The sequence below is a fragment of the Coptis chinensis genome, chromosome 9 (genome assembly GCF_015680905.1).
Source record: "Coptis chinensis isolate HL-2020 chromosome 9, ASM1568090v1, whole genome shotgun sequence".
NCBI classification, from domain to species: domain Eukaryota; kingdom Viridiplantae; phylum Streptophyta; class Magnoliopsida; order Ranunculales; family Ranunculaceae; genus Coptis; species Coptis chinensis.
Genome location: NC_141464.1, coordinates 43,441,197 through 43,468,431, shown reverse-complemented (window position 1 = coordinate 43,468,431; position 27,235 = coordinate 43,441,197). Strand labels below are relative to the sequence as shown.

The window sequence follows — 27,235 nt, the reverse complement described above, 5'->3', positions numbered from 1 at the left end:
CTGTTCTGTCCATGGGTTGGCCTTGATAGGGTGGAGTTGATAAACAGAGTGCAACTTGACACCAAATATGGGGTAGCAACTAGCAAACAAATTTTGTATACTTCCAACTTCCATGCATGGCCCTTCTTTAGTGACTTCAGTGTTAATCTTACTACTTTAAAGAGAATGATTCGGTGAACAATATTTTCCAATTATATATACTTTTATATGGTTTTAATTATTACGATCACGGTCAAAAGGGTATTATGTAATAACATAGTTGATGGAGGAGTAAAACCGTCCATTTGTACAGTGAATTTCATAAGTTTCTCTCTTGATTTATCACAATATCTTCTATTTTACAAACAATTGTGAGATTTCCACTGACAGAAAGTAGGATTTTTGTGCTACCCGGCCCAAACCAACTGACCGCACACATGGCGTAGACACGTGCCAGTTAACTAGTTACCTATAAGAAAATTATTAATCAAAATATCAAATACATTTCCTCACATACATATTCAACGGTGTTTTCAATAATGAATATTGTCCCCCCTTTGATAATGCAGAGATGTTCCAATTTAATTTTGGATAAAAGACACAACCTTTTCTAATTATATCAAAAGCTCATTCGGTCAATTTATTGGTAATATTACAAATTTGTCCCTCACTCCATCTTCTCCAAACATAAATCTAAATAGTTTGAAAAAAAAAAACCCCCTTCCCCAAATTGAATTGAAAGTTTGAAATGTGTAACTCTCTCTCTCTCTCTCTCTCTCTCTCTCTCTCTCTCTCTCTCTCTCTCCAAACATAAATCTAAATAGTTTGAAAAAAAAAAAAAAAAAAAAACCCCCTTCCCCCAAATTGAATTGAAAGTTTGAAATATGTCTCTCTCTCTCTCTCTCTCTCTCTCTCTCTCTCTCGATCATATACATCCCGACGTCCTTAAATAAGTACCAAATCTAAAACACCCACAACTTCACTTACAAAATTATTTAAAATCTAATCTTTTGTGCATATGATCTACTAACCATAAAGAACATCTCTATAAAAATTCAACTTGTTTGACAATTTTTAACATTGGCAAAAGATGATTGCAAAAACTAGATATTTCTGGACTATTAGATATTTTTTCAAAAGTGGACGACAATTTTTATCTAAGTTAGAGAATATCAAACGAGTTGAATTTTTATACAAGAACCAGGAATATATATATATATATATATAATTTCAGTTATATTTTGTGCTTTGGTTGAATGAACTTGTTTCTTGCTTGTTGATTGTTTCTTGACTGTTGATGCTTGTTGTTTGATTTTACATGTTGTTTTCAACTGTCAACTCCCACTACAACATGGGTGTTGCACTGTCAATTATCACTGCAATATGAATGTAGCACAGTCAATTACCACTCTAACAACCACTATCAACTCCTACTGCAATATGGATGTTGCACTATCAATTACTACTGCAACATGGATGTTGCACAGTAAATTGCTAGTGTAACAACCATTGTCAACTCCCACTGCAACATGAATGTAGCACAGTCAATTACCACTCTACTGCAAGATGAATGTTGCACTGTTACATTGACATCAAATAATTGAGATTACGTGCACTCATATACGAATGTTAAAGAACTTAATGGCTATACATAATAGAAAGTTCACTTATTACTTTTGATTCAAATGTACACTAAGTATTGTCGTGATGAAGTTAACATAAAAAGAATGAATCTTTAGCTCAAAAAGGTAGAGCACTTGGGAGAAGAATCCTAAGAAGATGGTGGTTCAAATCCACCAAGATTCTTTTATATGTGTATATAGCATTATTTTTGTAATATCGTTTATCAGGTGTACTATGTGCTTATAATTGTGTAACATCCATGTTTTTAAAAGAATCTTCCAATTGTCGACGTTTACAATTATCGACGGTCACAAGCAGCTGGTGGTGGCTTGTTCTTAAATGCTAGTATCCTATGTTTGTTCATGTTGAATATATACTGATAAGCACCCAAAAGTGTATTATGAAACCCTATTAAGACATATAAATTTGGTTAATTATGTGTTTAATAATCATGAAATAAATATGTTTTCATACTTTTGCAGGTATTCGCAGTAAACATGGAAATATTGGTTAAACCTGCGATAAAGCACGGGGAACGACGATATATATGAATTCTTCCAAATCCATTTAAGTAAGCATCAAACTTCCGAAGCTCCTACCTCTTGAACTAGGACTCGAATGCGACAAGTGAGCGCTTTCGGACAATCGTATGATGAACTCTACGCGATAGGCGGAAAGTTATAAAATTGCCCAAAGACCGGACCGCTTTAATCGATTTGCACATGGACCCACTATGCGGGCTCGCAAGATTGGATGAGTCATCAATCATGGAGTATGTCAAGACAAAAATGACAAATTATTGGTGCAAAGTTGACACCTTGCATGTAATTAATTAGATTAGGTGTTAATAGTGAAAAAAAAAAGGCAGGGTGTCACTTTGTTTTAATGTGGTGGATAAAAATGAAGTAAATGTGGTTTGATGTTTCACATGGGAGGAAATGAGATTTCTCTCAAATGGAGAAGAAAACAAAACAAGGGAGGACACTCCATTTACTCCCTTGACTTCTTTTCTTTACCTTGTATTATTTTAGTTCCTTAGTCTTAGATTTTTTATTTAGTTTTATTTTGGTAAGAAATAGCTTGTAATAGTTTTAATGGAGGAAACCTTGTGTTCCTCTTGAAAAATTCTCACTTCTTCATGTAAGTGAGTATATAAATAAATAGTTTTCTTCTTTTTCTTCTTTCTCTCTCTCTCTCTCTTTTTACATTCTACACTTGTTTTAGTGTTCTCCCAAGGATCATGAGCTAACTTTCCCTTTTTGGAGAGTTAATAAAACTCATGTGAGGGAAAATCTCTGTTGTTTGGTTTAGTAAGTTGTTAGGAACAACAACTAGACCTACATCCATATCCCAAAATGATAGTTGGTGTAGTGTCTAGTTAGGGATCAAAGTGATGAGCTTAGAGATAAGTCATTGCTTTGGTTCCACATGCTAGCATGTATGAGCTTAGAGATGAGTCATATATGTTAGGGATCAAGTTTTTTTTTATTAGGACTTGTCTATGAGTTCTAGGAAGATAATAATGAACTTATTAAAATCAAATAACAAAGGTTATCTTCACATGAGGAGGATTAACTCTCCACCTTTGTTTTTAGTAAAATTTTATTGTGTCTTAGTTGCACGATTTTTGTAACATAATGTTTCTAATTTTTGTGTAGTAAAGAAACCAAGTATTTAGTATTAATATAATCATATTTAAACTTAGTCACTAGTTCCCTAAATAGTAAAACAACCAAGTTGTAGTTTGTCCTAAGCTTTAGGTTGGTTCGAATCCTTACTCCAACTATATGAACACGAAGATCGTGAGTAAGGAAAAACTTTGAATTCGCACTTTCGCCAAAGAAGAGAAGCAATTCTCTAACATAACAAAAAGGCAAATATCATATACCTTAACCAGTTGCTTCCTAAATTCCAAGTTTCCAACAAATGGGTTTAACTTTGTCTGCATTATGAGTACATGATTCCAAAGACAAAAACACTTAGTTTAAAATTAAATGAGAAGTCTCCTTTAAAAAGAGATGGGTTCAAAAAAAGTAAGTCTCATGCATGGTTCTTGTGCAATATCCCACTTCAACATGGATAGATGTTACACCCTCAACTCCTACAACAACATGAATGTTGCACTGTCAATGACGACTGCAATATGGATGATGCACTCTCAACTCCTACATCAACGTGAATGTTGCACTGTCAATTACGACAGCAACGTGAATATTGCACTGTCAATTACAACATCAACATGAATAATGTTGCACTGTCAATGACGATTGCAACACAGATGTTGTACTCTCAACTCCTACAGCAACATGAATGTTACATTGTTAATTACGGTTGCAACATGAATGTTGCACTATCAATTATGATAGCAACATGGATGTTGCACTCTCAATGATGACTGCAACATGAATGTTGCATTGTCAATGATGACTGCAACATGAATCATTTCACAAATTATGAAATTCCAATATAACAAATGAAAATAAAACAAACTGACTAGTGAATAATCTCAAATGAGTATCAACATTCAATAAAAGTATACAATGAGTATCAATTTCTCATTAACAAATGTCAGAAGACCAAACTTAAAAATCTCAATTAAGATAACAAAAAAAAAAAATGGTTTGCTGAGAGTATCAAAACTGATCACAGACTAACGAATCACACCGGTGCTTTCAATTCTTTTCTTCTTGGGTCTACCAGGATCAATCTTCGGACTACATGGATAAACCACAGGAGAATCAATCAAGCATACATTTTGGCATAAAACCATTCAGAACTAGCTTGATAGAATGTGAGTAACATTGCCTAAACGTGCTCATCGTATATCCTTCATCAATGTATAGCCATAACATTGCCTAAACGCGATCATCGTATATCCTTCATCACCCTTACTACCAATACAGGCGATAACATGTATGCAAGGGAAATTATCGATATGCCAATAGTTACAATGCAAGTACATGTTCTATTCACCCCCTGAACTTTGAAAAGCTCTACTACCACGTAAGTCATTGTTGAGAAAAGTATCCCAAGTCTGAATGAATAACGTCGCTATGAACTAGAAACTGATTTTTATTGGATCTAACCACCCTCAAAGTCCTTGCAGCTTCAACCTTGCTAGCCAATATTATCTCCATTTTTGGACATAAAATGGAATTCTATTTCATAGACTCCTTCAATCTGTTCCAACTCATTTCCATGATTCCAAAAAGCATAAAGTAATAGGCAGGAAACGCTCCTTAGTGATCCATGCATTGAAACATTCAGCTAGTGTCGAGCACATCTCACTATATCTAGCACCTCATAATTGAAGTATGCATTTGCCCAATTTTCCAATCTAATATCTGTCACAAATACAGGAAAATAATTACCACAAAATCCAAAACAATAACAACAAATTCAAAATTTCAACAACATTATACCTTATTCAAAAGCGACTCAATCTCGAAGAAGTAAATCTTCGCACCAACATAAGCCACCAATGTCGAACAATCTCTGGACACAGCTACAATATGAACTATACTAATTTGTACATCAACAACACTCATCTCCTCAATACACACAATACCTCTATATTTTTCTTTTTCACCCATTCGATAACATCCTTAGTTCTCGCCACATAAAACCCTAGAAAATTGCAATTCAATTAATAAGATAAAACCCTAATTCACAATAAATAAAAAGTTTTACCTTGAGAATGAGTGAGAAATAGAGTTGGAGGGTTTTCTGATACTGCTAATGGATGTGTTGGTGGGTTTTGAAGACCGAAAGTGAAAGGTTGAGGTTTTAAAGGAATGGAATGACCAATTTTTTTGAAAAACAAGTATTCTAATTCTTTGAAGTCTCATTCTTTTACTTCTTCGTCTAATTGGATGACTATCTTTTCTTATTCTTTTTTCATTTATGTCATTGGAATTGAAGTTTAATGTGTTTAATTTTGAGATTTTGAAGAAATGAATAAGAAATACCATAAAAAGGTATATACGATATTTTGAAAAAAAACAAATAAGGTACGGTTGGTTTTTTCTCACGACTTACCGAAAATGAAATATTTATTTCGCACTTTAAAAAACCGAGTGGGCTTTAGACGTAATTCATAAAGTCAACATGTTTTAGGCTAATAAAGACTGGAATCATGGTTTTGAACCTAGTTTTATGTTGATAATAAGGGTCTTGTGATTTCTGGTTTGCAAAATTAAGATTAATCAAGATAAAAAGCTTGCGTGGGGCTTAAAGGCCCAAAACATGGGCCCAGAGATTCAGGGTAAAGAAACGTTCATTAATTCATGATTTGACGAAATTACCCTTGTTTATTTCCCACTCTCTTTAAAACAAGGACACAGCTCATAAGCTCATTTCTGTCTTTTTCCACTCTCTCTTCAGAACACAGAGAGAAGAAGGAAAAAGAGATGTTGCCTCAAAAATGGACACCACCTTGTGGAAGCAAATGCACAAACAAATACTCCGCTCTCACACAAATTCCCTGTAATACCCTTTTCCTCTAAACCTTTTTTGTTTTGTTCATTTTAATTAATATTATACTAAGTTGTGTCTTTTTTTTGTCATTGTAATTAAAATTAGTTGAATGGGCCATGCCATTTTTAATCAGTTTTGATATTTATAATCATACATTGTTTTTATAACATGCCCACATTGTTTATAGTTGTTAATTTATGTTTTTACTAAAATTTCGATTTTTACGAAATGTGTTTACAAGTAATTGTAGAAAATTCCGAGATAAATGTGTGTATATTTCGTCTCCTTGTATTTATTAGTGTATATGTTTTACTTTGCTAAGTTGGAGAAGAATGTATTTGTTTGTGCATTCTTCCAGGGAGAGTGTTCTGCAAGAAAGGATGTGACACGGATGTCGGGACATGGGAAGAATGTAAGCTTTGTTTAAATTCATTTCATACTTGTACTTAGGTTCTTAAGATAGTTAGTCAAGTTGAAAAGTGTTGACAATTTCATGTGGTTTAGTATTAGTGATGAAAATATGTACACGAGCTTCGTATTACCTTGGGCATTAGTGATGAAAACACCAGGGTACATTAGTCCTAGTACTTGGTCCTTAGGGTCTTATCATAGTAATCTATATTTTATGGAAAGACTTTTACACAACCTTCATTTTTGTTCTCTCTTTTTTTAATTAAGAATTAGCTTCCCCTTGAAAGTTTTCTTTGATCAAATTAAGCGGATTATTAATCCAAGTGGACGTAGAATCTTTATATTGTCTTTGTTAAATAGAGAAATATGCCTTGTATGATTCATTCCTTCCTATTTATCACATTGGATGTCAGTAGGATTTCTTGCTTTATCAGTGAATTCTCAAGACTCTGATGCAAAGTACAACTTGATTTTATTGACTATTCAAGGATAAAACTTAAGCTTGGGTGGGAAGGTCTGTTTCCTTTTCTTTTTTATAGTAGAACAGCAAGAATACTATAGACGGAAAATTGGAAATATCTATGAAAGAGTAAAACAAGTTGAATAATTACTACAAGTCCATCCGCTGAAAATTAAGTGTCAGAGTCAGTTGCTTGGGTTTCTTTTTGGTAACTTCTATTGTTTGGCTGATATTGTGAGCATGCAATTATGATTTTGCATTTGTGTCTGTTCGTATCGTGATTCTTTTTATCCTTTTCCTATGAGCTTTTCGTATCAGTTTCTTATTGAATTTTTAAGAATTTTATAAGCTGAACTCCTCTCACTCTTTTATTGCGTTTCATTGCAACCTTAAGATTTTCCAAGTAGCTTGTTATTGCTACTTGTCTCGAGTGGATGATTGCTCTTTTTTCCATTTAGCTAAGAGATGTAATAATCCTAGTTCCTTGAAAAAATTTCAGGTTTGGGAGAGTGCGATGAGAAATGTTACAAGGATCCAGTTTTTAAGGACCATCAGTGGAGTGCTTACATTGACCGTTCTCCAGGAGCTGACAGTTACTCAGTGGTTTCTCTCTAAGACTTTGTTTTTATGATATTCGTTCCCGCAATATCGTGAGCAATTATATGCTTGGACTCATAATTGTCAAGGCACCATGGGCCAAATTCCGACCCTTATTTGTAGTCTGCATGCCCCTTAGCTGGCTTCACATAATTATGTTAAAGCAGTAATACAATACCCCCCCCCCAGTTATTTATGTGAAGCATTTTTCTTCAGACCCTTGACCAAGAAAATACCATATTTCTCTCACCATTGTCTAACTTTTGATATCATTGGCATCTATCAGTTTTCATACTCTGAATGGAAAACACAGAATTGGTATTTTGCATCTTTTTGTGGTTTTTATGATTTTTATCTTGGTTATTTGGCTTTAGACATTGATTTGTAATACGCAAAGCACAAATTTATGCAGAATCCAACAGTTTTACCTTGAGATTCAATTGGTAACTGGACAAACGTTTTGATTTAAAGTCAGTTAAGAAACTGGAATATTTTTTTATAGTTGATCAAATATTCCTGAAGCACGAGAAAGTTTGAAACTTAGTATTGGAATTTAAAAGTTTCCATCATATAAAATTTAGAAGAATGGTTAACTATTGGCGGTCCTGGTCCCTTCCTTTTTTCAGGAAGCTGTCTATGGCTAACCTGACTAACCAAGTGGTTTCGCCAGTTTAATTATTTATATTCTTCTGTGTGAGTTTGCTCGTGAATGTGTGTGACTTTCTCGTACAATTTACCTTTTTTTTATGTTTGCATGTATATGATATATGAACTGTTTAGCCAGCCGTACTTTCCAACTTCTTATTACATTTTATCCCTTAAACTCCTTTTCCACAGTGGCTAATTATGAATATTCCAAAATTTTAAATTTGTGTACGGTGTTGTGTCGGTGTGTGAATTTATTAACTGGTTTCATGCTAACATTTGAAGAACTTTAGTAAAGTTAACTGGTAATTGGTAAAAATAACATTTAACTCTGAAGATTATATATTTTCTAGAACCCAGAATACGCGATACCTATTATGGTTTGTGCAGTGACTTGGCTGTGAGGGATGAATTCAAAGGAATTTGAATGGAGAATCACGGGCCAACTCCAGTCTTAATACTAACGAACCCGAACCCGAACCCGAAACCAAAAAGTAGTTTGGAACATTATCATTCATAGAATTCTCTGTGAGGTGCTTCAGTTTTATCAGTAGGTCTGACTACCACGTGTCCACACCCCTTGATCTATCCTCCTTAACCTCAGCATTTTGAGACATTGATATTGGTTTGATGAAAATTTGTTCCTTTTAACGTAACTAATGGAATAAAAATCAGCATAATCTTTGTATTTGCATGTAACTAGATCTTACTGTTGTATTTTGAATTGTTTTCTTTGTATAATTGTGAAGCAATTGAAGTGGTGGATCTGAAAATATACATCAATCACTTTCAATATTGCTTTTCGTGGTCTGTAAACATCAATTCTAATACCAGCTGACTTCTCATATCTACATAGTGATTCGATCTTGCTAATAGTTACTTCGTAATAAAGTGGTGGCTAGAGATATAAAAAAAAAGTCGTTGTAGTTGATAAGAATGTGAAACCATTAGAAATATTATAAGAAATTTTCATTATTTTTTTATCCTGTTGAAGCTATTTAATATGGATTCGTATCTAAAATCTTAGTATAGTTAATGCATTCAAATTATGAACTGTAATTTGTGGTATTTTAGAATAAAGAAAGAGAACGACTGAGGTAAACTTGGCACAACAAAATTGGTCTAAATGGAACGCAATGCCTCAATGAATTAGTCTAATGTGAACATTATTACATTATTACATAAGTGACATTGTCTCATTACTATATAAGATGATGAGACACTATGTGGTATTTAGCTGATAAGAAAAGGGTAGTTTCTTAAACTGAATTCTTTGACGTGAGAGATGCACAGTAGCCATGTTGTGTGGTGAGTTGGTTCCACATAATTCCCCTTAGGATGTCAAGGGATCCTTTTTAGATGGCCATTTATTATTTGAGTTAATAGAGGGTTCAGGTCTTGATTGGCTGGGTATTTGGTTCTAGCCCTTGCTACCCTAAATTGACAGGAAGATCCTGTATATGGTTTTCAATTAAATCGTGTAGGCACCCTAAAACATAGATATCCTTCCTGTACAAATTTCCCTTAATATTTTGGTGTAATGAAGACATACATTTAAATATCAAACTTGGTATTTGTAGTATTACTGTATCAGGAGTATCTCCAGCTTAGAGCGTGACGTTTTTTGCTCAACACGTAATTGCGTGTGATGCAGACTATAGACGTGCACATTTATATTTGACATCTTTTTGTAGATCTATATAATTATTCTACATGAGAAGATTTCGTGTGTCCTTATTACCAATTCAATCCTAATAAATTTGATTTCCTTGTTGCAGGAATGTTTCCGAGCATGTGTAACTGGCTGCGGTTACAAGGTCAGTATGTTCGCAGATATATTTCCTATTTTTAGGCTTTGTAAAGAATCTGATGACTAGACGTCCTCTAAACTTGACTTGTGTAGAAATTTCTTGTTAGCAATCATGACCATGCAACATGAAATCAATGTCTAGATAGGAATAGGAAAAGTTCCATTGCTGCCAACTTTAAGCAACACGGTACTATCTAGAATAAATACATTGTATGCATTGGTTACGTGTTGAGTAAATTGCCCCGGTCCCCCGCGCGGGTATTCTGAAAAAATGAATGTCAAGCGTTCCTACGTGACAGACTAACAAATTTCTATGGTCATGCCACACTGTAGTTTTTACTCTATTAATCCACTTAGCTTGGCCCTTGAGAAAATTGTTCCCCCCCCCTCCCTGTTGCCACAAAGGAATATATTATTTTCTCGGACAAATATGCTATGTATTTATCTATCGGACAAATCTTTTCCATCGTAACCAATGTTTGTTAACACGTGATTTCAAACGTATCTACAATTGTGGTATCAATTTTTGGGTAACAATCTCTGCGTTTTTCGGACACCAAAATGATTTGTAAGATACATGTACTGTTATAGTGGTTTCTTTAATAATACCCTTACTAATGCTGATCTTTCTCATAATTAATTGAAGGGAATACATGTTATTGCCTCTAGTGTATTCTTCCTTCCTTTTTGGGAAACAATACTTGAATAATATGGTTAAAACTTAAAAGAGTGTTTTCCTTTAAAAAATTTCCTCTCATGAGATGGTATCTTCTATGCTTTCTTGATTTCTTCTTTCTTAAAACTAAAATAAAGAAACTTGGTTCAAAGTTTCAAACCTTTTGTTTTTTGTATCTTGTTATGCTTCATAGTTTCTTGTGTATATTTGTTCATTTAATATTCCCAAGAAGTGCAACTTGATGGCGGTGGAGTCATTTATGAAAAAGCAAAAGAAGTACCCCTGCAGTTTTGTGGTTCTTATAGTTGCAATTATATTATTGCTGTTACTAAGCTTGTTCATCAGAAACTTTCGTCCTGCAGTTTGATATTTCCAAAGAGGAAGTTGAGCGTGTGCATCCCAAACGGCCACCTAAGCCTTGCATTGAGAAAAAACAGCCACCACCTCAGGTTGAGCAGATGCCCACTGCCGAAGACATGGTCTCAAATTCCGCTTAAGTGAACACTAATGTTACAGTGTACATCCCCGTCATGTCTAAGTTGATAGCATGTAACTTCACCAGACCAGGGTAGACTGCTGATGCGTTCTCAGTTTACAGAAATAGATTTTAGTTCATGTCTTTAGCCCCAAGTAAGGTCTCTTGAGCTTTTGGGAGACTAGGACTAACTTTAGGTAAAGTTTTGAAGGATATTGAATAGGCTAGACTGTAGATTCGTACCTGTCTGTTGTCAATGATACCTCCTTTGGTTCAGATTAGGAGATAAAATTCCTGACAGTGTTGTATACTGATAACTCTTCAACTTTACTCTCTAACTTTTTGACATACAAGTCATTACAGGGAATTTCCTTTTGGCCAGAATATGATGGTGAAGTGACAATGAATAAAACCTTATGGAATGAAAAATGATTTACAGGGAGTCGGTCCCATAAGACCATAAGCTATTGACTACATTGTTGAATTTCTTGTTCTTTGTTAACGAATTCAAAACAAACTCCTTAGAATCCAGTGATCAGATTATAATTGGCATTCCAGCTGCAAATTATTTGTGAGCTGCCGGTATTTTTAACAACATTTATATTGATTGATCTGATGATCTGATGATTGCTATTGCCTTGCTTTTTTGGTATTTCAGTGCGTTTGGTTATATGGAAAAATTGGACCCGCTTTTTCCAATGGTGTTTATGGCAGCCAAATGTCTATCAGAATGTAACATCCTAAGATTTGGATATGATGTTGAAATTTAACTTTTAGAATGAATGAAATGTCAGTCAAACAGAGGAGAACTTGAATTTTACAACAATGTTTTTTTCCCCCATATAATTACGACAATATGTTCTCTAAGACTTTTCCATGTTTGGAAGGTTTGTAAAGAAAGATTATACCTTACTTGAGTGCAAAAAAAAAAAAGGGTCAACTAGTATTACCCCCACTAGAGGAGCCAATTAGGATTTCTCCTCCTAGATGGGGAAATGAGGGTCTTCCCAAGTACAAAAAAAAAAAGTCAACTTGGATTATGCAGTCTTCATGATCACACAGTAAGACAACTCCTTGAAATGTCGGTAGAGATTCGTAAACACTTTAGATTTTCAGAAACATGGTCCCAGAAACTTGAGCAAATAAAACAGTATTGCTCCGTACATTTTGAAAGAAGTAGAGGAAGAATTAGGGAGTTATGGCTATAATCAGTTTAGCTCCCAGCCGAAAACTCTACTACTGGAACAGCCCATACCCTCCAATTGACCAATCTGCCAGTGCAAGACAATTCAGCCATAACAGTACATCCAAGTATTGGTGGTCCACCATTATTAAGAAAGACGCAGAAGCCTTAGCGTCTACCTCAGCTGTACCTCCCCAGAGCTACAATGATGCAGATATTGGTAGAGAAGGAGAGATTGTGGAAGAAGCCCATCGGAACTTCAACAATGACACTGAACAACTTGTTTCAAGCTATCGCGAAGCCGAGGAAATTACTATTACGCTTATTGAACCGGAACTGTACAAAGGTGCAACAGTAGGTGATGTCAAACTATTTGAAGACATACTATCAGATCAGGAAGGTATAGAACGCGTGTGTAAGTTAGTAACTCCTCAATTGAATACTGTACTTCATGTTGCAGCGAGCTTTGGACAACTTAAGATTGTGAAACTGGTTCATAAGCACTGTCCATCTCTTTGTGTGAAGACAAACTCCAAACGCGATACTGCATTGCATTATGCAGCTCGAGATGGACATTTATCAGTCATCCGTTTCCTCATAGAAAACTTCAAAGGTGATATTGAAACTGGTAATGTACAAGTAGGAGAAGGGCTGCTTAGGATGAAAAATGTTGATGGAAATACCGCATTACACGAAGCCATCAGACATGGTCACGTAAAGGTAGCTCAAGTACTGCTTGAGAAAGATGAAGAACTGGCAACGTTTGTTAATAATGTAGATGAGTCACCATTCTATTTGGCTGCTGAAGCAGGGCTTACAGAACTTGTGAGCGGATTGTTGAAAATGCCAATTGACCATATGGTCCAGGAAAAGCAAGAAGGCAAAACAGCTCTACATGCTGCCATAGTAGAGAAACATACTGGTAAGTAAATTTTAATGCAACTATTTAGTACACTGTAGAATCCCACGTCCTAGCGAATGAGGTGTTGCGTCCGTTTGCAACTTTAACTCATTATGATCTTTCAAATTACTACAAACATTACGAAATGCATGTTTTCTTTCTTGTTCTATTTGCCTTTGTCTTCGTGTTTGTTGCTCTCTGGGATTTCTCTAGATTCAAGATATATCAAATTGTTTTTCTAATTCCATTTTTACTTTTTTTTTTCTTCTTATAAGTTTTTTTTGATGATTTTCACATACTAGATACCTTAAAGATTCTTATCGACCAAAAATCAAAGCTCATTAAATCTCGGGACAACAATGGAAGGAGTGCTATTCATTATGCAGCGTATTCAGGTTATTCCCAAGCAATTAGTTTCTTGTTAGAAAATGATGTCTCCATTGCTCACCACAAGGACAAGGATGGTATGTCTCCTATTCATTTGGCATCCATTAATGGTCATGTTAACATAACTCAAGACCTCCTTAAACGATGTCCAGACTCGAGAGAATTGTTGAATCAGAGATCGCAGAATGCTCTTCATGTTGCTATTGAGTGTAGAAAAGAAAACATGGTTAGCTTCATGCTTGAAGCACCCGAGCTTGAGAAACTTATTAATGAGAGGGATGTCGATGGAAATACACCGTTGCATTTGGCTACTAAACATGGGCATGCAATGATAGTGAGTATACTTGTGAGGGATAAGAGAGTTGATGCAACTGTTAGAAATAATGAAGGTGAGACAGCTTATGAACTTGCTTTGCACGGGACCTCGCAGTTTTCAGTTCAAAAGGTATGTCGTTACTTAATTTCTAAAGTAAGATCAAATAAGAATTGTTAACTTCTCTGCTTTTACCAGTGGTTATTGTTCTTGGATCTGTGTTTTAAGCTACAAGGTGAAACTGATATATGTTTGCGAACAATACTTGCTATAAGGATAAGCAGGTAGAGTTCTCACAACAAGATCTATATCTCTGTGATAAGCGTTGGTTTCGTTCTTTTGCTTTATTCTCTTTAACGCTTTGGAGCTTAAGTCCATGTACGGTATATGTCCAACAGCCCAAGTACCTGCCAGTAACTCATTATAGGATGCTTTGAGTAGTCTACAAGGCACACTACAGAGATATCGAAGGAAAATGACATTACATCCAAAGGACTATAACTGCAAGTAACTTTTAAATAAGGAGCATATTATAGAAGAACAATGTCTCTGTGTCTCCTCTTTTGCAAATGAACTAAATTCTAAGACCGCCACATTTATCTACCTAGGAGTCCTGTGGACCTTAGGGACCAGGCTGTCGATGCAACATGTATATACGTAGCTCGCCCTTCTTTTGGTTTAACAATTAATTACATTGTGACCAGGGCATATATAGTCTTACGTACAGTTTAATTGCAATAGGAAGTGTTTTACCTTTGGTCTTTTGATGTTTGGAGATATTAGTCTAATCCACAATCTGCACACTCAAAAAAAAAAAACAAATAAATATTTGTGATATGAACATATATATATATAGAAAAGAATCAAAAGATGAAAAAAATAAATGAAGTGGGATTCTTCTTGCTATACCTCAGAAGTCAGAACGTGTTATATTATTCAATTTGATCTCGTCCTCCTTTATCTATTACAAAGGAACACATAGAATAAGGCATCATTTATTCTTGGACTGCGTGACTGTGCATTCAGATGCATTAAGTAGTTAATTGGGCATAAAAGCATGTAATGTCTGTTTGATATATATCTCAGTGCCCCTCATAGCAGTATGTTTTTACTCTTCTGCAGATTCTATCTGCAGTAGCCCTTAAATCTGCTAATACACCAAGGAGCCAACGCCGACTATTCTTCCAAAAGAATGTTCAAGATACTGCACTAGATGATAAAGCCACAATGGAAAACTTCCGGGACAGGATTAGCACCCTAGTGCTTGTGGCGACACTAATTGTCACCATCACCTTTGCCGCTGGTTTTACATTACCAGGAGGTCACAACAGCGATGACGCCGACAAAGATGAGGCAACTCTTCTACTAAAATCTACGTTCCATATTTTTGTGATAAGCAACACCATAGCTATGTACAGCTCCATAGTTGCTGCAATTATGCTCATTTGGGCGCACTTAGGCGACCTCAATTTGCTTGATTTTGCTCTCAGATGGAGCATGGTCCTACTGGCCATTGCATTAACAATGTTGGCTGTTACTTTCGCTGCTGGAGTGTATTTGGTGGTGAGCAAATTTGCATGGTTGGCAAGTGTTGTGTCGGCCATGAGTTTCATTTTTCTTTTCTGTATTTTAGCTCTTTTCATTCCACTTCAGGCCCCTATTTTCCCCAGACGGGGTTGGATGAGGTTCATGTCCACCTTTACCTTAAATTTCTTGTTGTTTGCAACCGGACTTGAGCCCCGGGGATGGTTAAGGGATTAGTCTTCTCTAAAGCATCTACAATGTAATGGAGACATGCAGTTATGATTGTTTACTGAACATGATAGCACATTTTTATAAATGCATATTTGGAAGTTCAGCTTCTGCGGAGAATATCTTAAAAGGAGCTTCCATGCCACCAGGCACCAGCTCTCCTATGACCAATCCAACCCCGTTCTCATCAGTGTTAACTACACTCTCTCATGGTCCAATCACCTAGTTAAGTTGAGTGGTGAAGGCAAACCAAAGGCCTCAGCAATCAAGTTTCCATGAAAATTTCTATGGCTAAGCTTGTCCCCAGTTAAGAGGCTACCATGATACAGTTTCTGTTTACTCAAAAATTATTGCAGTTCGGCCAATACTTTCTGATGGAAAGACGAAGTTTAATGTATCCATCCATCTCAGTTGATCAGGGGTATGTCTAGGTTTAACCAAGATACCTATGTCATCGTCAAGGGTCCTTAACCTTCAAAATTTGTTTTTAAGCATAAGAGATATGATGACCAGTTCATTAAGAGTAATACAGTGATTCTAATAAACCGCTCTCCAAAAGACAGAAGCCCAAGAGAGGAGTTTACCACCCCCCTTTGAGCCACCCCTACTACCAGTGGCCACAGTTTTAACCACAAAGAGTCTAGTCGATTAAACTTAGCCATGCTTGACTAACAATCCCTTGTGCATTTTAGATGCTTTCCTGCAACCCAAGTGGCCAAGTCTCTCCATGATTTAGGCCTAAATAGAGTGTCCGAACTTAAGCACTTCACCTGTGTCCACCAAAAGTTTCCGCAAGACTTGTCTAGTTTTTTTTTTTTTTTTTTTTTTTTTTTTTGATAGTGGACTTGTCGAGTTTTCGAGTACTAGAGGGAATTGCATAACTGGACATACCTAGCAGCATAAGTAACGTTTCTCAAATTCATAAGTAACTCGACTTAAAATCAAGTGTCATTTTGCTGAAATCAATATACTCGGGCTTAAACAAGCTCATACTTACTCAATTGGTTTCAGTTGTTTGGAAGAAAGTCTTTAGGAATTGAAGCACATCCCAAACCAATGTTCGTGTCTTACAGCAAGCACATTAGACGTATAAGGAAAACCAAAATGGTTTAAGCGAAACCAGTCAGTACACCCATAGCAACGTCCTAATTGTCAGATGCTAGAGTATTCAACATGCACACTAATTATTTTTATTTTATGTTTTGGCTACTGAGAGGTGGTTGCCTGTTGCTGCGGTGGTGGTGGCAACCATCATGGGACAGAAGATATCATGTTATTAAGTAAAACATAATTTACACGAGATATCGTGTTTTTATGCATAAATCATAATTCAGTCTCTGTAGGCAGGATTTCTTATTCTCTCAAATACGAGAACCAGATAAAGCTGATGAAACTATGAAAGTCCCCTTATAAAATGCTCAATTAAATAATTCTACGCCATATTATATCCAACTTAACATACTACTGTAGTAAATCAAATAGAAGAAAAAACGTAGTGAAAAAAGAGACACTGAATTACATGAAATTAGAAAGGAAAATTGTATAGGGTCTATGAATCAATCGCTCCGCTTACAGAGACCAAAAACATATATAAAATGAATCAATCGTTATATTCAAACAATTCCAAACTTCATTTTTAACCCGGAGGGGGGAGGGGATAAGATATGGAACCACCATTCCCTTGCTTGATTAATACATATCATAACATTTCTTTAATCACATAGCTCTACAAACTTCCTATAATCAAACGTCTGAAGTCTTACTTAAAACTGGGCCAGCTCAACAGGATTCTGGTTGTTTAAGCTTGAAGCTTTATATTTCTGGTTTAGCAGAAAGAGTTATAACGTCAAGTTCCTATCTCTTTCAATTTCGTTCAGAAACCTGTATACATCAAACACCAATTTCAAACATCAGACACAACACCCTATCTGGCATATACTAGCACACTAAAGCTAACAGAATTTCAGATAAGTTGAATCCCAACTTTTAGATTAGGAGCGTTTAATTATTCTTCCCCAAATTTTCCAGAAATTGCTTAAAAAGTTAAACTATAGAAGAGGAAATTGGAAAAATAAGGAAAGGGGGAAAAGAATAAGGAGGGAGATGGAGGGATATATGAGAAACTTTCGGTAAACTTTCCCACCATAATCTGTGGAGAACATGGATAGTGTAATAGTGATATGCAGAAAATTGGATGAAAATAAATATACATGGAAAGGACAATTTGAATGCTAACTCAGATGAGATAAGCATTATGGGGATGCTTCTGAAAAATCAATTATCCATAAGTCAAGCATACCCTATAAAAAATAAGTATTAATGGAGTGTTTGGACAAATTAACAAGGACTCCACCTGAACAGCTGGCTGTCGCATTCAGTCCTCTTCCATTGGTACATCTGGAAAATCAAACCTATCTTCTTCAATTGTTCTAGTGATCACAGCAGGAGATAGTAGGATTGTCAAAGGAAACAAGAGATGGCCACAAAATTTACTAGAGCACTGAAGAATGATGCTAAAGTAATGATGCTCTAGTAGTGCTTCTTAGCTGATATATTTATATTTAGTGAGTTATATAGGACCCGCCCTAGCAAAAAAACCCAGCAAGGCTGAAACCACAGTTTTCTAAAGCTGATTCTACATTATGCTATGAAACCAAGATAAAGTCCTTCTGAAACACATAATAGGGATTTTCAGACATCTTATCATTTCTCTATGAAAATAATGCACTCCCAAATTGTTTGAAATTAGACAAAAATTCCCACGGCATCACAAAAGCAGACCTATGCAATAAGTTATGGGCTAGCATTTGTCTGGATATGATCTCCCGATCATCCAACACAGATTTTTTTTTTATCTGAGAGTAATCACCATGATGTGAATATGATATCCATAATTCTAATCCCCTAACTCATTGTGTAGGTCCACTTTTGGAACTGCGGTGGGGCATGTCTAATTTCAAACAATTTAGGGGTACACGTCTACTTCCCATAGATCAGTGGGGGTCTGTCTAAAAATTTCCAACATAATAAGTACAACAGAGGTACTGAGGTAGAACATCCGATTTTCGGGCGAGTAAATAAAAGTTAGAACAAAATCAACATGGAAACAAGGATATTTATTGACATGGGATCCTCCTTCTCTCCACGATTGCGGCTATTCTTCAGTTCCCTCTTGATTTCACTTGTGACCTACAATAATGAGATAAGAATCATACACAATATTACAATAGAGCCTTAAAACTACCTGTCCACATGTCAATTTCCTACCAGGTAATGTTTTTGATGTTGAAGAAGACAGTCAAGGTTATCCTTGTCCTCCTTTGTTATTTCATTTTTGTACCTGTAGGGAAACAATTTTGTTAGAATAATGCCAACCGATGATACTAAACGGAAAAAAAAACAAAAATCCATAATTAAAATAGTTGAAGCACAAAACACCACAAAGGGCTTAAGTTGTGATTCTGACACATTTTACAGTTAAAATGAAATGATAAGAAGTGGAAATATCAGAAAGAGGATACACACAAGTAATATGTAGCATTTCTGTTTTAACTTCCAGATAGTTTGATGCATAAGAAAGGTCTTTAGCTCCAGCTGTCATCCTAAAAAGAGGTACCAGACTACGTTGTTAGGTGCGGGAGGGAGGCGCTGGGCTTCCCAACCGGCACCGTGTCTTAGCCTTTGACAACGAGCCTCTGCAATTTTCACGAAATTGGTACCTTCAGATCGTTGTGGGAATTGGCACCTTTGAGCGCCTATCAAATGGGCGCCTTTGACAGCATAGCTACAAGAAATGTCATATTTCATATTAAGCAAATCTTACTGACTACAAGTTCAGTTTGTCTCCGGCTACATGCCAGTTAGTGTGCCCTACCTACTTACACAGATGAAGTTTTGGGCCCTTGTGTAAATGCCTTTTCAAACAAATCCTTCTCTTGATCACAGCAGAATGAGAAACGTAAAAGCAGGAAGAATCAAAAGTATAAGACAGCTACAGAAATACAGAAACTCTAGGTAATGCAAAGCCGAGCTTCAGAAACAGAAACATTGGATTGCAACCGACAAGCAATTTGGTCCCAAGATCTAAAACTTCCTTGTTTCAGTAATTAACTCTTTTACTCTAAAGAACTTATGGTAAGTTGATTTAAGTTAAGTAGGCCAAGCCATATGAGAGACTTAATATGCTCAATAAGCATGTAGCTAGAACTGAAACAAAATAAAGGCTTCGTCTCAAGTAAGACTTTTTTTCAAAGTGCAAATTCAGATGTTAGTAGGATAGAACAATTTGACTCATCAGAGGACTATGGAACAAAAAAAAATACAATAATAGAAAGGTTTAAAACAAAAGTAGGGACACAAATTGATGCTGGTGCTTCTTCCTTTTGGTGTCCTTTTTCTTGGAAAATATGGTCTGCTTTTCTTTTAGAGTCTGGAATGACTTGGGTATGCCTGGGCCGGGTATTGGATTTGCTTAAAGGTTGGAGTCATGACCCTTTCTCTTCTTCTGGAAATCGCATGTGGAGCTTATTACCTTTTGCGATCATGTGGGGCATTTGGCTAGAGCGAAACCGTCGTCACTTTGATGGCATCTCTATTTCGCGTAAGAAGACAATTCTCTCGATAAAAGCTTTGGTATTTCGGTGGTCTAAAGTCTTCAAAGAGTTTAGAGGATGCTTCTTTGAGGATTTTGTTGCTAGATGGGATCGTCTTATGTTTTTAGACATGGGGTGACGGTGCATGTCAGGGGTTTTTTGTTTTTTTCTTATGGTTTGTTTCATCGCTTGTAAATATTTATTTTTCGGTTGTTCTCTTGTAATGTAGGCCTTCTCAGCCTACTTTTCTTTTTTTAATGGAATATCACTTTTACCGAGAAAAAAAAAAAAAAAAAAAATTAACAATAATGTGAGACCCACACGATATCCCAGCTTACATAAACAACACTATGACTTCACGGTTGAACCACATAATCCCAGCCAGTTACAATGTTATCAAACCTAAGTTTTCTAATAATAAAAGTTCATCACATACCAACGCCCAAAGGACAGCTTTCCAAGTACAAATGATCTGCTGAAAATCATAGAATCTACTGGCTTCTCTCAAGCCAGATAAACAAAGTCACAGCATTAGCTATAATTTGACTAAAAGCTGAGCTGCAGACTGCAATAGAAAGGCACCTTTTTGGCGGCTGGAAAAACATATCCCACAGCCCATCAAAAGTGTCAATTACGGTGAGAAGGGCAGAAGAAGATACTCAATATCTTCTTAGCAATTCAGCACTCTAGAAAAAGGTGCTAAAGTATCTTGAACACACATTACAAATCTACTTTACCATTTAATTCACATCTACTAAGAAATTCTGCACCCCAGAAAAAAGGTTCAAAAAATGTTTTCATATCTCAAGCACACATTACACGTCTACTACACCATCTTACCCCTATTACTAAAACTATGCTTTGTTAATGTGCCCCTTTTTCTTACCATCCTACCACACCGCCCCTCCCCCTCCCCCTCTTCCTTGAATTTCTGTTGTTAATTGCCCCCTTCAAGAATGAGTCGAAACGCGAAAACAAACCTTCCATGGGACATTTTTTGCTCCAAACATTCTGGTATGGGAAGTTTGAGTTGCCAAACTTGCATAAAACAAATTCATTATTTGTCTCTTTACCTACAGTGTCAAAGGCAATGCCTACAAGCGCTTTTTGACTGAACCACAATGCCTTTCCAAGGAACCACCTAGCATACCTTGGCTTAATTTATATACTGGTTTTTCCCTTCAAAAATTAAAGCCCAACTAAAAGATGAGAAAAAAAAACAACGAAACCTAATTATGTTCACAAGGTTTAACAAAATTATGTTCATAAGATTGGTAGAACATGGGAACCCTGAAAAACAATGTAGCATGGCGACTTGGCCTTGCTAAGGAATTGCCTAGGAGTTTGTGCACAGTCCACCGCTCCACCTGGCACGCCTTTGACAGCATAGCTCTTTACTATGCTACAGTGAGGGGGGAGGTGGTATTCTAGACAAGAAATTTATGAAACATCCATGAAACAGAAAGACAACAAATTTGTACAATGCTTTTGGTAGATGGCATTCCAAAATATGATTAGTGAAACAAAATTACTTGTAAAAGGGTTTAATAAAGTGGGAAGTCTAGAAATGTAATGACTCGACAAGGAAATTAGTCACTCACTAAAAAGAATGAGATAACCTCACAAAAATTCAAAGTTAAGTGGGGTTTAGGGTTTAGAGGGGTGAAAAGAAATAAGCCGCTAAACACCGTCCGCTTAAAGAAAAATTTATTCGCAACAAGCATAAATGATTCTTATTTCTTAGTGAAGCATTGTAAAAGTAATAGAAGAGAAAAATCTAACCTTTGCACAAATGTGAGAAGGGACTGGTGCCATATTACAGGCATAACCCTTTGGTCATCAAGGAATCGCATAAAATGAGCAACAACAGCATCAAGCACACGATACGGCAGAGCATATTTTTTATCTAGAAGAATCTTTATGAAATAACTGCAACACGTATAAAAGAAACATAAAATTCTACGGTACTTAATTATATACAACAAAAGTCAAATGATTTGCAGCTCAGCATTATACTAACAAGAATCAGTTTACAAAAAACATTAACAATTAAGATCCAGGAAGAGAGCACATTAAAGGTGAAAATATGGAAGGAACCACAAAATCACTATAACCTCAACGAAAAATCTAAAAGTCTAGAAGGGTGGGACACAAAAGACTAAGTTAATAGGACACTAATCAGCTCAATAACAGATTAGGTTATCAAACTTAAACCGATTCATGCACCATCATCCTTTCCTCACACTAAAATGAAATAAATAAGGAGTTTACTTACTCGATAAATACATTTTTGCTTCAGTGGTCTATATCTTCAAACAGTTTAGAGAGTGTTTTGTAGTTAGGTGGGATCGTATTATGTTCTTAGACATGGAGTGATGGGCACTTCTCTTTGGTTATTCTTATGGCATTTCAGTGTTTGTAATTGCGTTTTTTTCTTTTCACTTGTGTTGTAGGCCTTCTCAGCCTACTTTCACTTCATCAATGATATTTCATTCTACTGAGCCAAAAAATAGAAAGTATCGAAAGAGATTTTTGTACTTAGTCCCCCCCCCTCCCAAAAACCAAAAGACCCGACGGCTAAGTGAACATATGATGTAGCTCCCAAAACCGTCTTATTTAGTTTTGGAAGTAACTCTAACAGATGGTATCAACATGTACTATGAGAACATTTTCTAGTGCTTGCATGACAATAAGTAGCTACAAGATGTCCTGTCACGAAGTTTCAGTTCTTTACTTCCTGTCACTTGTGATTTTATCTTTTTCCTTCTTTTCTTTCTTTAGTTTTTACCTGTAAAACAAATATATACTGACGTAACGTAGTGATAGACTCACACTAAACACGCTTAACGTTTAAGAGAATCCCAACCCAGTTTACAACAATGAGATGCGCAAATTAGTGGTTTTTCTTCGTCAAGTCTTATTCCAACAGATAATATCTAAATCAACACTCCACTATGCAGAACTATTAACCTACTCCTTTATACTGTTCTTTTTGTTATTCTGCATTTATATTTTTCACTATTTTTCATTTTTTTTTATATATTTGGTAGAGTAGGTATCAATAAGACAAAATATTGTTCCCAAATTATAGTTGCTGACATACATCATTTCAGAAAACAACAGATTCAGAAGTTGGATTACCTAGTCGTTCCACAATATTCCATGTCTGCAAGCGTACAGAGAGCAGCCCTGTACAAAAAAAGTATTAAGATTAGCATGCAACAAACATTAGAAAATAAACTTCAAGTGCTGAAGACATCAAGTCACTAAGAGTATTATCATTACCCCGCATGAAGTGGAGAAATAGAATTCTTTTGAATGACACTGCCAATTATAACAGCTTCTCTTAAATTGCAAGTCCCAGACTGTAAATGGAAACAGAATAACAGATCCATAAGTTAGAAAAATAAAAAGATGATTCATCTGTTGAAGCTTACCAATTATTTCTTTTTCTGATCATAATGGGAGGGGGGAGGATAATTAGGTAAGGATAATTATTAGATCTTAACAGCATAGAGTTGCTTAACCATTAGAATAATTGAGTTTTAAAGCAAGTTTCCAACTATATGTTTCTAGTTAATATAATACCACAGTACCCCCACTAATATTATTTTGGAGTGTGCAATCAGACTCCAAAATCCGGGCTTCTCATTCATCCTTTCACCAAGCTCATTAATCAACAAAACATCATAGAATAATAACATATTGACGTCATAGTTTAAACATAGAGAATATTTTGTTCAACTTTTGGAAGAAGTTTCATACAATGCATGCAATCAAAGGCCGCCTAGGCGGCTAGCCCATTACCTAAGATCTAGGATTGGCCCAAGCGCCTAGTGTAGCCTAGCCCGCCTGGCTCACCTCCACCACGTAGTTAGCTCCTGCACCTTTGACTGTATATGATATTCCACAACATGCTATAACAGGCATACATCCCTTTATCTATCTGATCGAGCAATCGGCTCTTTGTTTCAACAAGTTGAGAATGTAGCTTTCTCCCTCAAGCTTAGCTCGGAAGCATGAGATAAACACCATAACACCCAATATTAGCAGAACCTACTTCAATAATTCTATGTTCTAAAACGATGTTTTAGCAAGGTTCAAGAAGACAACTTTAAGCCTATATAGGCGTCGAGGAGGAAGGCCAAAAAAAATAACAAATACTCTAGGAAAACAGATAAATGAATAAAAAAATATAAAAACCTCATGTGATAAACAAATTTCCTTGACCAAGCATAAAAGTTATTAAGGATTCAAGTGTTTTCACCTTGTGAGTGACACTGTCACAGAAAGCTTGAACAAAGCAAGAGACATAGGTATAGCCATTTAGGGATGATCGTGCACTAAATATGGGTGTAGGGTAACATATCCTATTTATAGCATGGGACTTATATGTACTATTCAACTTTAATAGGTAGGCTTTTATTTAATAAAAACAAAGCAGAGCATAAAAAGGACTTCAGAGGCTATAGCCTCAGTGTGTTTTTTGTCTGTGAAGCCTTAGATTGAAGCGCACCTCAAAGCATGAACCACAGTACGTTCTTTTAAACGATGCATTTTAGACTAATGGTTTTCTTTCATTTTCAACCAAAGCAACTCACTTATTATAAAATGATTCAAGAGTACCATAAATTCTTTCTCGCAGAAAGACTCGTCATTGAGTAACATAAATGGTTCAAGACATTCTTGAGCTTCAGTGGGATAAAACTCCTACAAAAATTCTAAAACCAAAACCTGCTGTTTTTCCTTATTAGATTTGATTCCTGATTCATTCTGACAATGCATTAATACTCTATAGGGCCCAAAACTGTTGGAAGAGAAACGTTATAGTAATCAGTTAATTGGTTTCAGGCACTGACAATCTTTGTCTTTTATTTTATCTTTTAGGGTTGTGGGAATAGTTCTACTTTTACAGGAAGGCAATACCGAACCACATGAAATATGCCTCTAGCTTTCTTCCTGACCTATTTAAAATAGTAACTACACGATAAAAGAGTAATAAATAATCATAATTACATGAGAAGTTGTTGACAGATCTGCATACCTCACACAGTGGAAACAAAATTCCTTTGTTGAAAGCTGCTATCTTGAAAAGAGACTTTCTGAGAGCTTGGAAGAGAGCAAAATGGAGTCTCTTGTTCTTTCGAATATCTTCTCGAATCCTTGGGAGTAAGACTAGATTGTAGAAGCGCTTGGCTTCCCTGGGGGGGAAATTGGAAGCAAACATTCTTGTCGCCTGGAACATTGCATTGGCTGACCATTTCTCAGGTTCGGTCAAGTAAAGCACCTCCTCCCAACCCTTTACATGTGGGATGTGTTTAAATGCTTTGGGAAGTTTGCCGGAAGTATATTTACTAAGCAGCTTACCAACTCTGCAACAAAAAGTTTTCAAACATTGTTTAAAGAACCTCCATTTTATATGATAACATACAAAAGTAATAGTAAGATTCAGAGAGAGATAAATCTCATATACCCCTTATATAAATCTATGATGGCTGTATCCATTTTAGGAAGGGGTCGCGCCTCTGCAAAATATCAACCAAGGAAACTAAATTAGTAGATCAAAATTGTTAAAAGAGTACTAAACACGAAAAGAAATGGATTTGACGCTTTTCAAGTGTCGCGCCACTCTTCCTAACTAGTGCTACCACGTACGACACAGTTCATATCAATCTAACATGTCCAACTTATCATCTCATTACAATAGAAGAAATGGTAGCAAAACCCCTAGTGTCATCATATGGCAATCAAAATTTCCAAGTCAAGAGGATTACTAAACAGGATTCAAAATTTCTGCAATGTAATCAGCAGTACACTAGTGCTAATACTAGCTCTGTGTGAGTAAGTGTGTGTGTCTATGTGTTTGAGTTGGTTTGAGTGCATCTAAATAACCAAAACGCCCATCAACTGTACCTGAAGAAACCTGCTCATCTTTCTCTTTAATCCTACTAATAATCATATCAGCCAACGTCCTTTGCGGGCCCACATCATTCGACATAAACTGTTCCAATATCCTCTCTTCCGCTTCATCAACTTCTTCCTGCAAAAAAAAAATTCAACAAACAAACCAATCACTCACCATACCTCATAAAAAAAAAACCAACACCATTCTTTTCAAAACATACATTGTAATTTTCATAGTGGCTTTGGGTCTCAGAAAACCCAGTAAAGTTGTCCACGTCATTATCATCATCCGTATCAGTATCAGTCAAGTCAACATTCTTTGTCTGTTCATTTATATTAATAAATGGGTCGTCCTTATTTATTGCTTCTTCTTTTTCTATCTCTTTTTGTTGTAGTACAGCTTCTTTTAAGATTTTACGACTTGATTTAGTTGATATGAATTTTTCTTCTTGTTGGTGTTGTTTTGGTGGACGTGGTTTCTTTTTTTTGGAGATTGGATGGTCTTCTTGTTGGGATAGGAATGTTTGTTGGTGTTTTGAGACTTGGTCTCTTCCTCTTTTCTTTGCCATTGAATTGAGTTGAAGTTTTTTTTTTGTTTTTCAGTTGTTGTAAGAAACAGGGTTTTGGTTTTGTGAGAAGAATGAGATGAAAAACCCTAATGGGCCTGATATGTTTAAAGTCCGGCCCATATTTAGTTGGGCCGACAAGCTAGTGGGGGCCCATTGAATGAGGAGGTGGTCTGCAGTGTGATGGATCAGACTATTGTTTCCATTACAATAATCAATCGATACTGGTCTGGAAAATTATTATTTTGTTGCGAATATCGTTTCCATTACAATAACTGTATATATAGGGACTAGTGAGTGGCAAACAAAATTAACTTGTCCACAGTTTGGAATCACATAGCAAAGAGGATCTTCCAAACTTTTGGGGTGGGTTGTTGCGGGGTTTCAAATGATTTGGATTGGTAGGTACTCATACCGGTCTATTTGTTTACTTTTTACCATTTGTGCTAATGTTGTACTCCAGGTCACATAAGTATGTTGGCCAT

The 27,235-nt window shown here is 35.9% G+C and overlaps 3 protein-coding genes across 9 annotated transcripts; 2 read left to right on the top strand and 1 right to left on the bottom strand.

Annotated features, from left to right (window-relative positions):
- The first annotated feature begins 5,946 nt into the window (after nt 1-5,946).
- On the top strand, nt 5,947-11,998 carry LOC147476179 (defensin-like protein). Of its 2 annotated transcripts, none has more exons than XM_086583494.1 (5): nt 5,947-6,087; nt 6,437-6,490; nt 7,449-7,552; nt 9,970-10,008; nt 11,811-11,998. In XM_086583494.1, the coding sequence occupies exons 1-5, from the start codon at nt 6,012-6,014 to the stop codon at nt 11,886-11,888; spliced, it is 351 nt and encodes a 116-aa protein (XP_086439620.1). In that variant the 5' UTR covers nt 5,947-6,011; the 3' UTR covers nt 11,889-11,998. The 2 variants fall into 2 exon arrangements, with proteins under 2 accessions (XP_086439620.1, XP_086439619.1); XM_086583493.1 differs by lacking the exon at nt 11,811-11,998 and adding an exon at nt 11,040-11,615.
- A 78-nt stretch (nt 11,999-12,076) lies between these two features.
- On the top strand, nt 12,077-15,797 carry LOC147476178 (protein ACCELERATED CELL DEATH 6-like). 2 transcript variants are annotated; one of them, XM_086583492.1, is made up of 4 exons: nt 12,077-13,257; nt 13,539-13,700; nt 13,776-14,068; nt 15,059-15,797. In XM_086583492.1, the coding sequence occupies exons 1-4, from the start codon at nt 12,351-12,353 to the stop codon at nt 15,695-15,697; spliced, it is 2,001 nt and encodes a 666-aa protein (XP_086439618.1). In that variant the 5' UTR covers nt 12,077-12,350; the 3' UTR covers nt 15,698-15,797. The 2 variants fall into 2 exon arrangements, with proteins under 2 accessions (XP_086439618.1, XP_086439617.1); XM_086583491.1 differs by having other exon boundaries at nt 12,092-13,257; nt 13,539-14,068.
- Nucleotides 15,798-17,184: 1,387 nt separating this feature from the next.
- Nucleotides 17,185-26,812, bottom strand: LOC147476177 (bystin-like protein). Of its 5 annotated transcripts, none has more exons than XR_015207260.1 (12): nt 26,406-26,809; nt 26,194-26,320; nt 25,754-25,805; nt 25,325-25,652; nt 23,566-23,645; nt 23,422-23,469; nt 22,063-22,209; nt 19,214-19,472; nt 18,956-19,028; nt 18,805-18,877; nt 18,042-18,139; nt 17,185-17,569 (listed from the first exon to the last, which is right to left on the bottom strand). XR_015207260.1 is itself a non-coding variant. In XM_086581737.1 (11 exons), the coding sequence occupies exons 1-10, from the start codon at nt 26,751-26,753 to the stop codon at nt 18,063-18,065; spliced, it is 1,353 nt and encodes a 450-aa protein (XP_086437863.1). In that variant the 5' UTR covers nt 26,754-26,812; the 3' UTR covers nt 17,185-17,569; nt 18,042-18,062. The 5 variants fall into 5 exon arrangements, 3 of the variants coding, with proteins under 3 accessions (XP_086437863.1, XP_086437865.1, XP_086437866.1); XR_015207261.1 differs by having other exon boundaries at nt 19,214-19,383; nt 26,406-26,808; XM_086581737.1 differs by lacking the exon at nt 19,214-19,472 and having other exon boundaries at nt 26,406-26,812.
- Between the last annotated feature and the right edge of the window lie 423 nt (nt 26,813-27,235).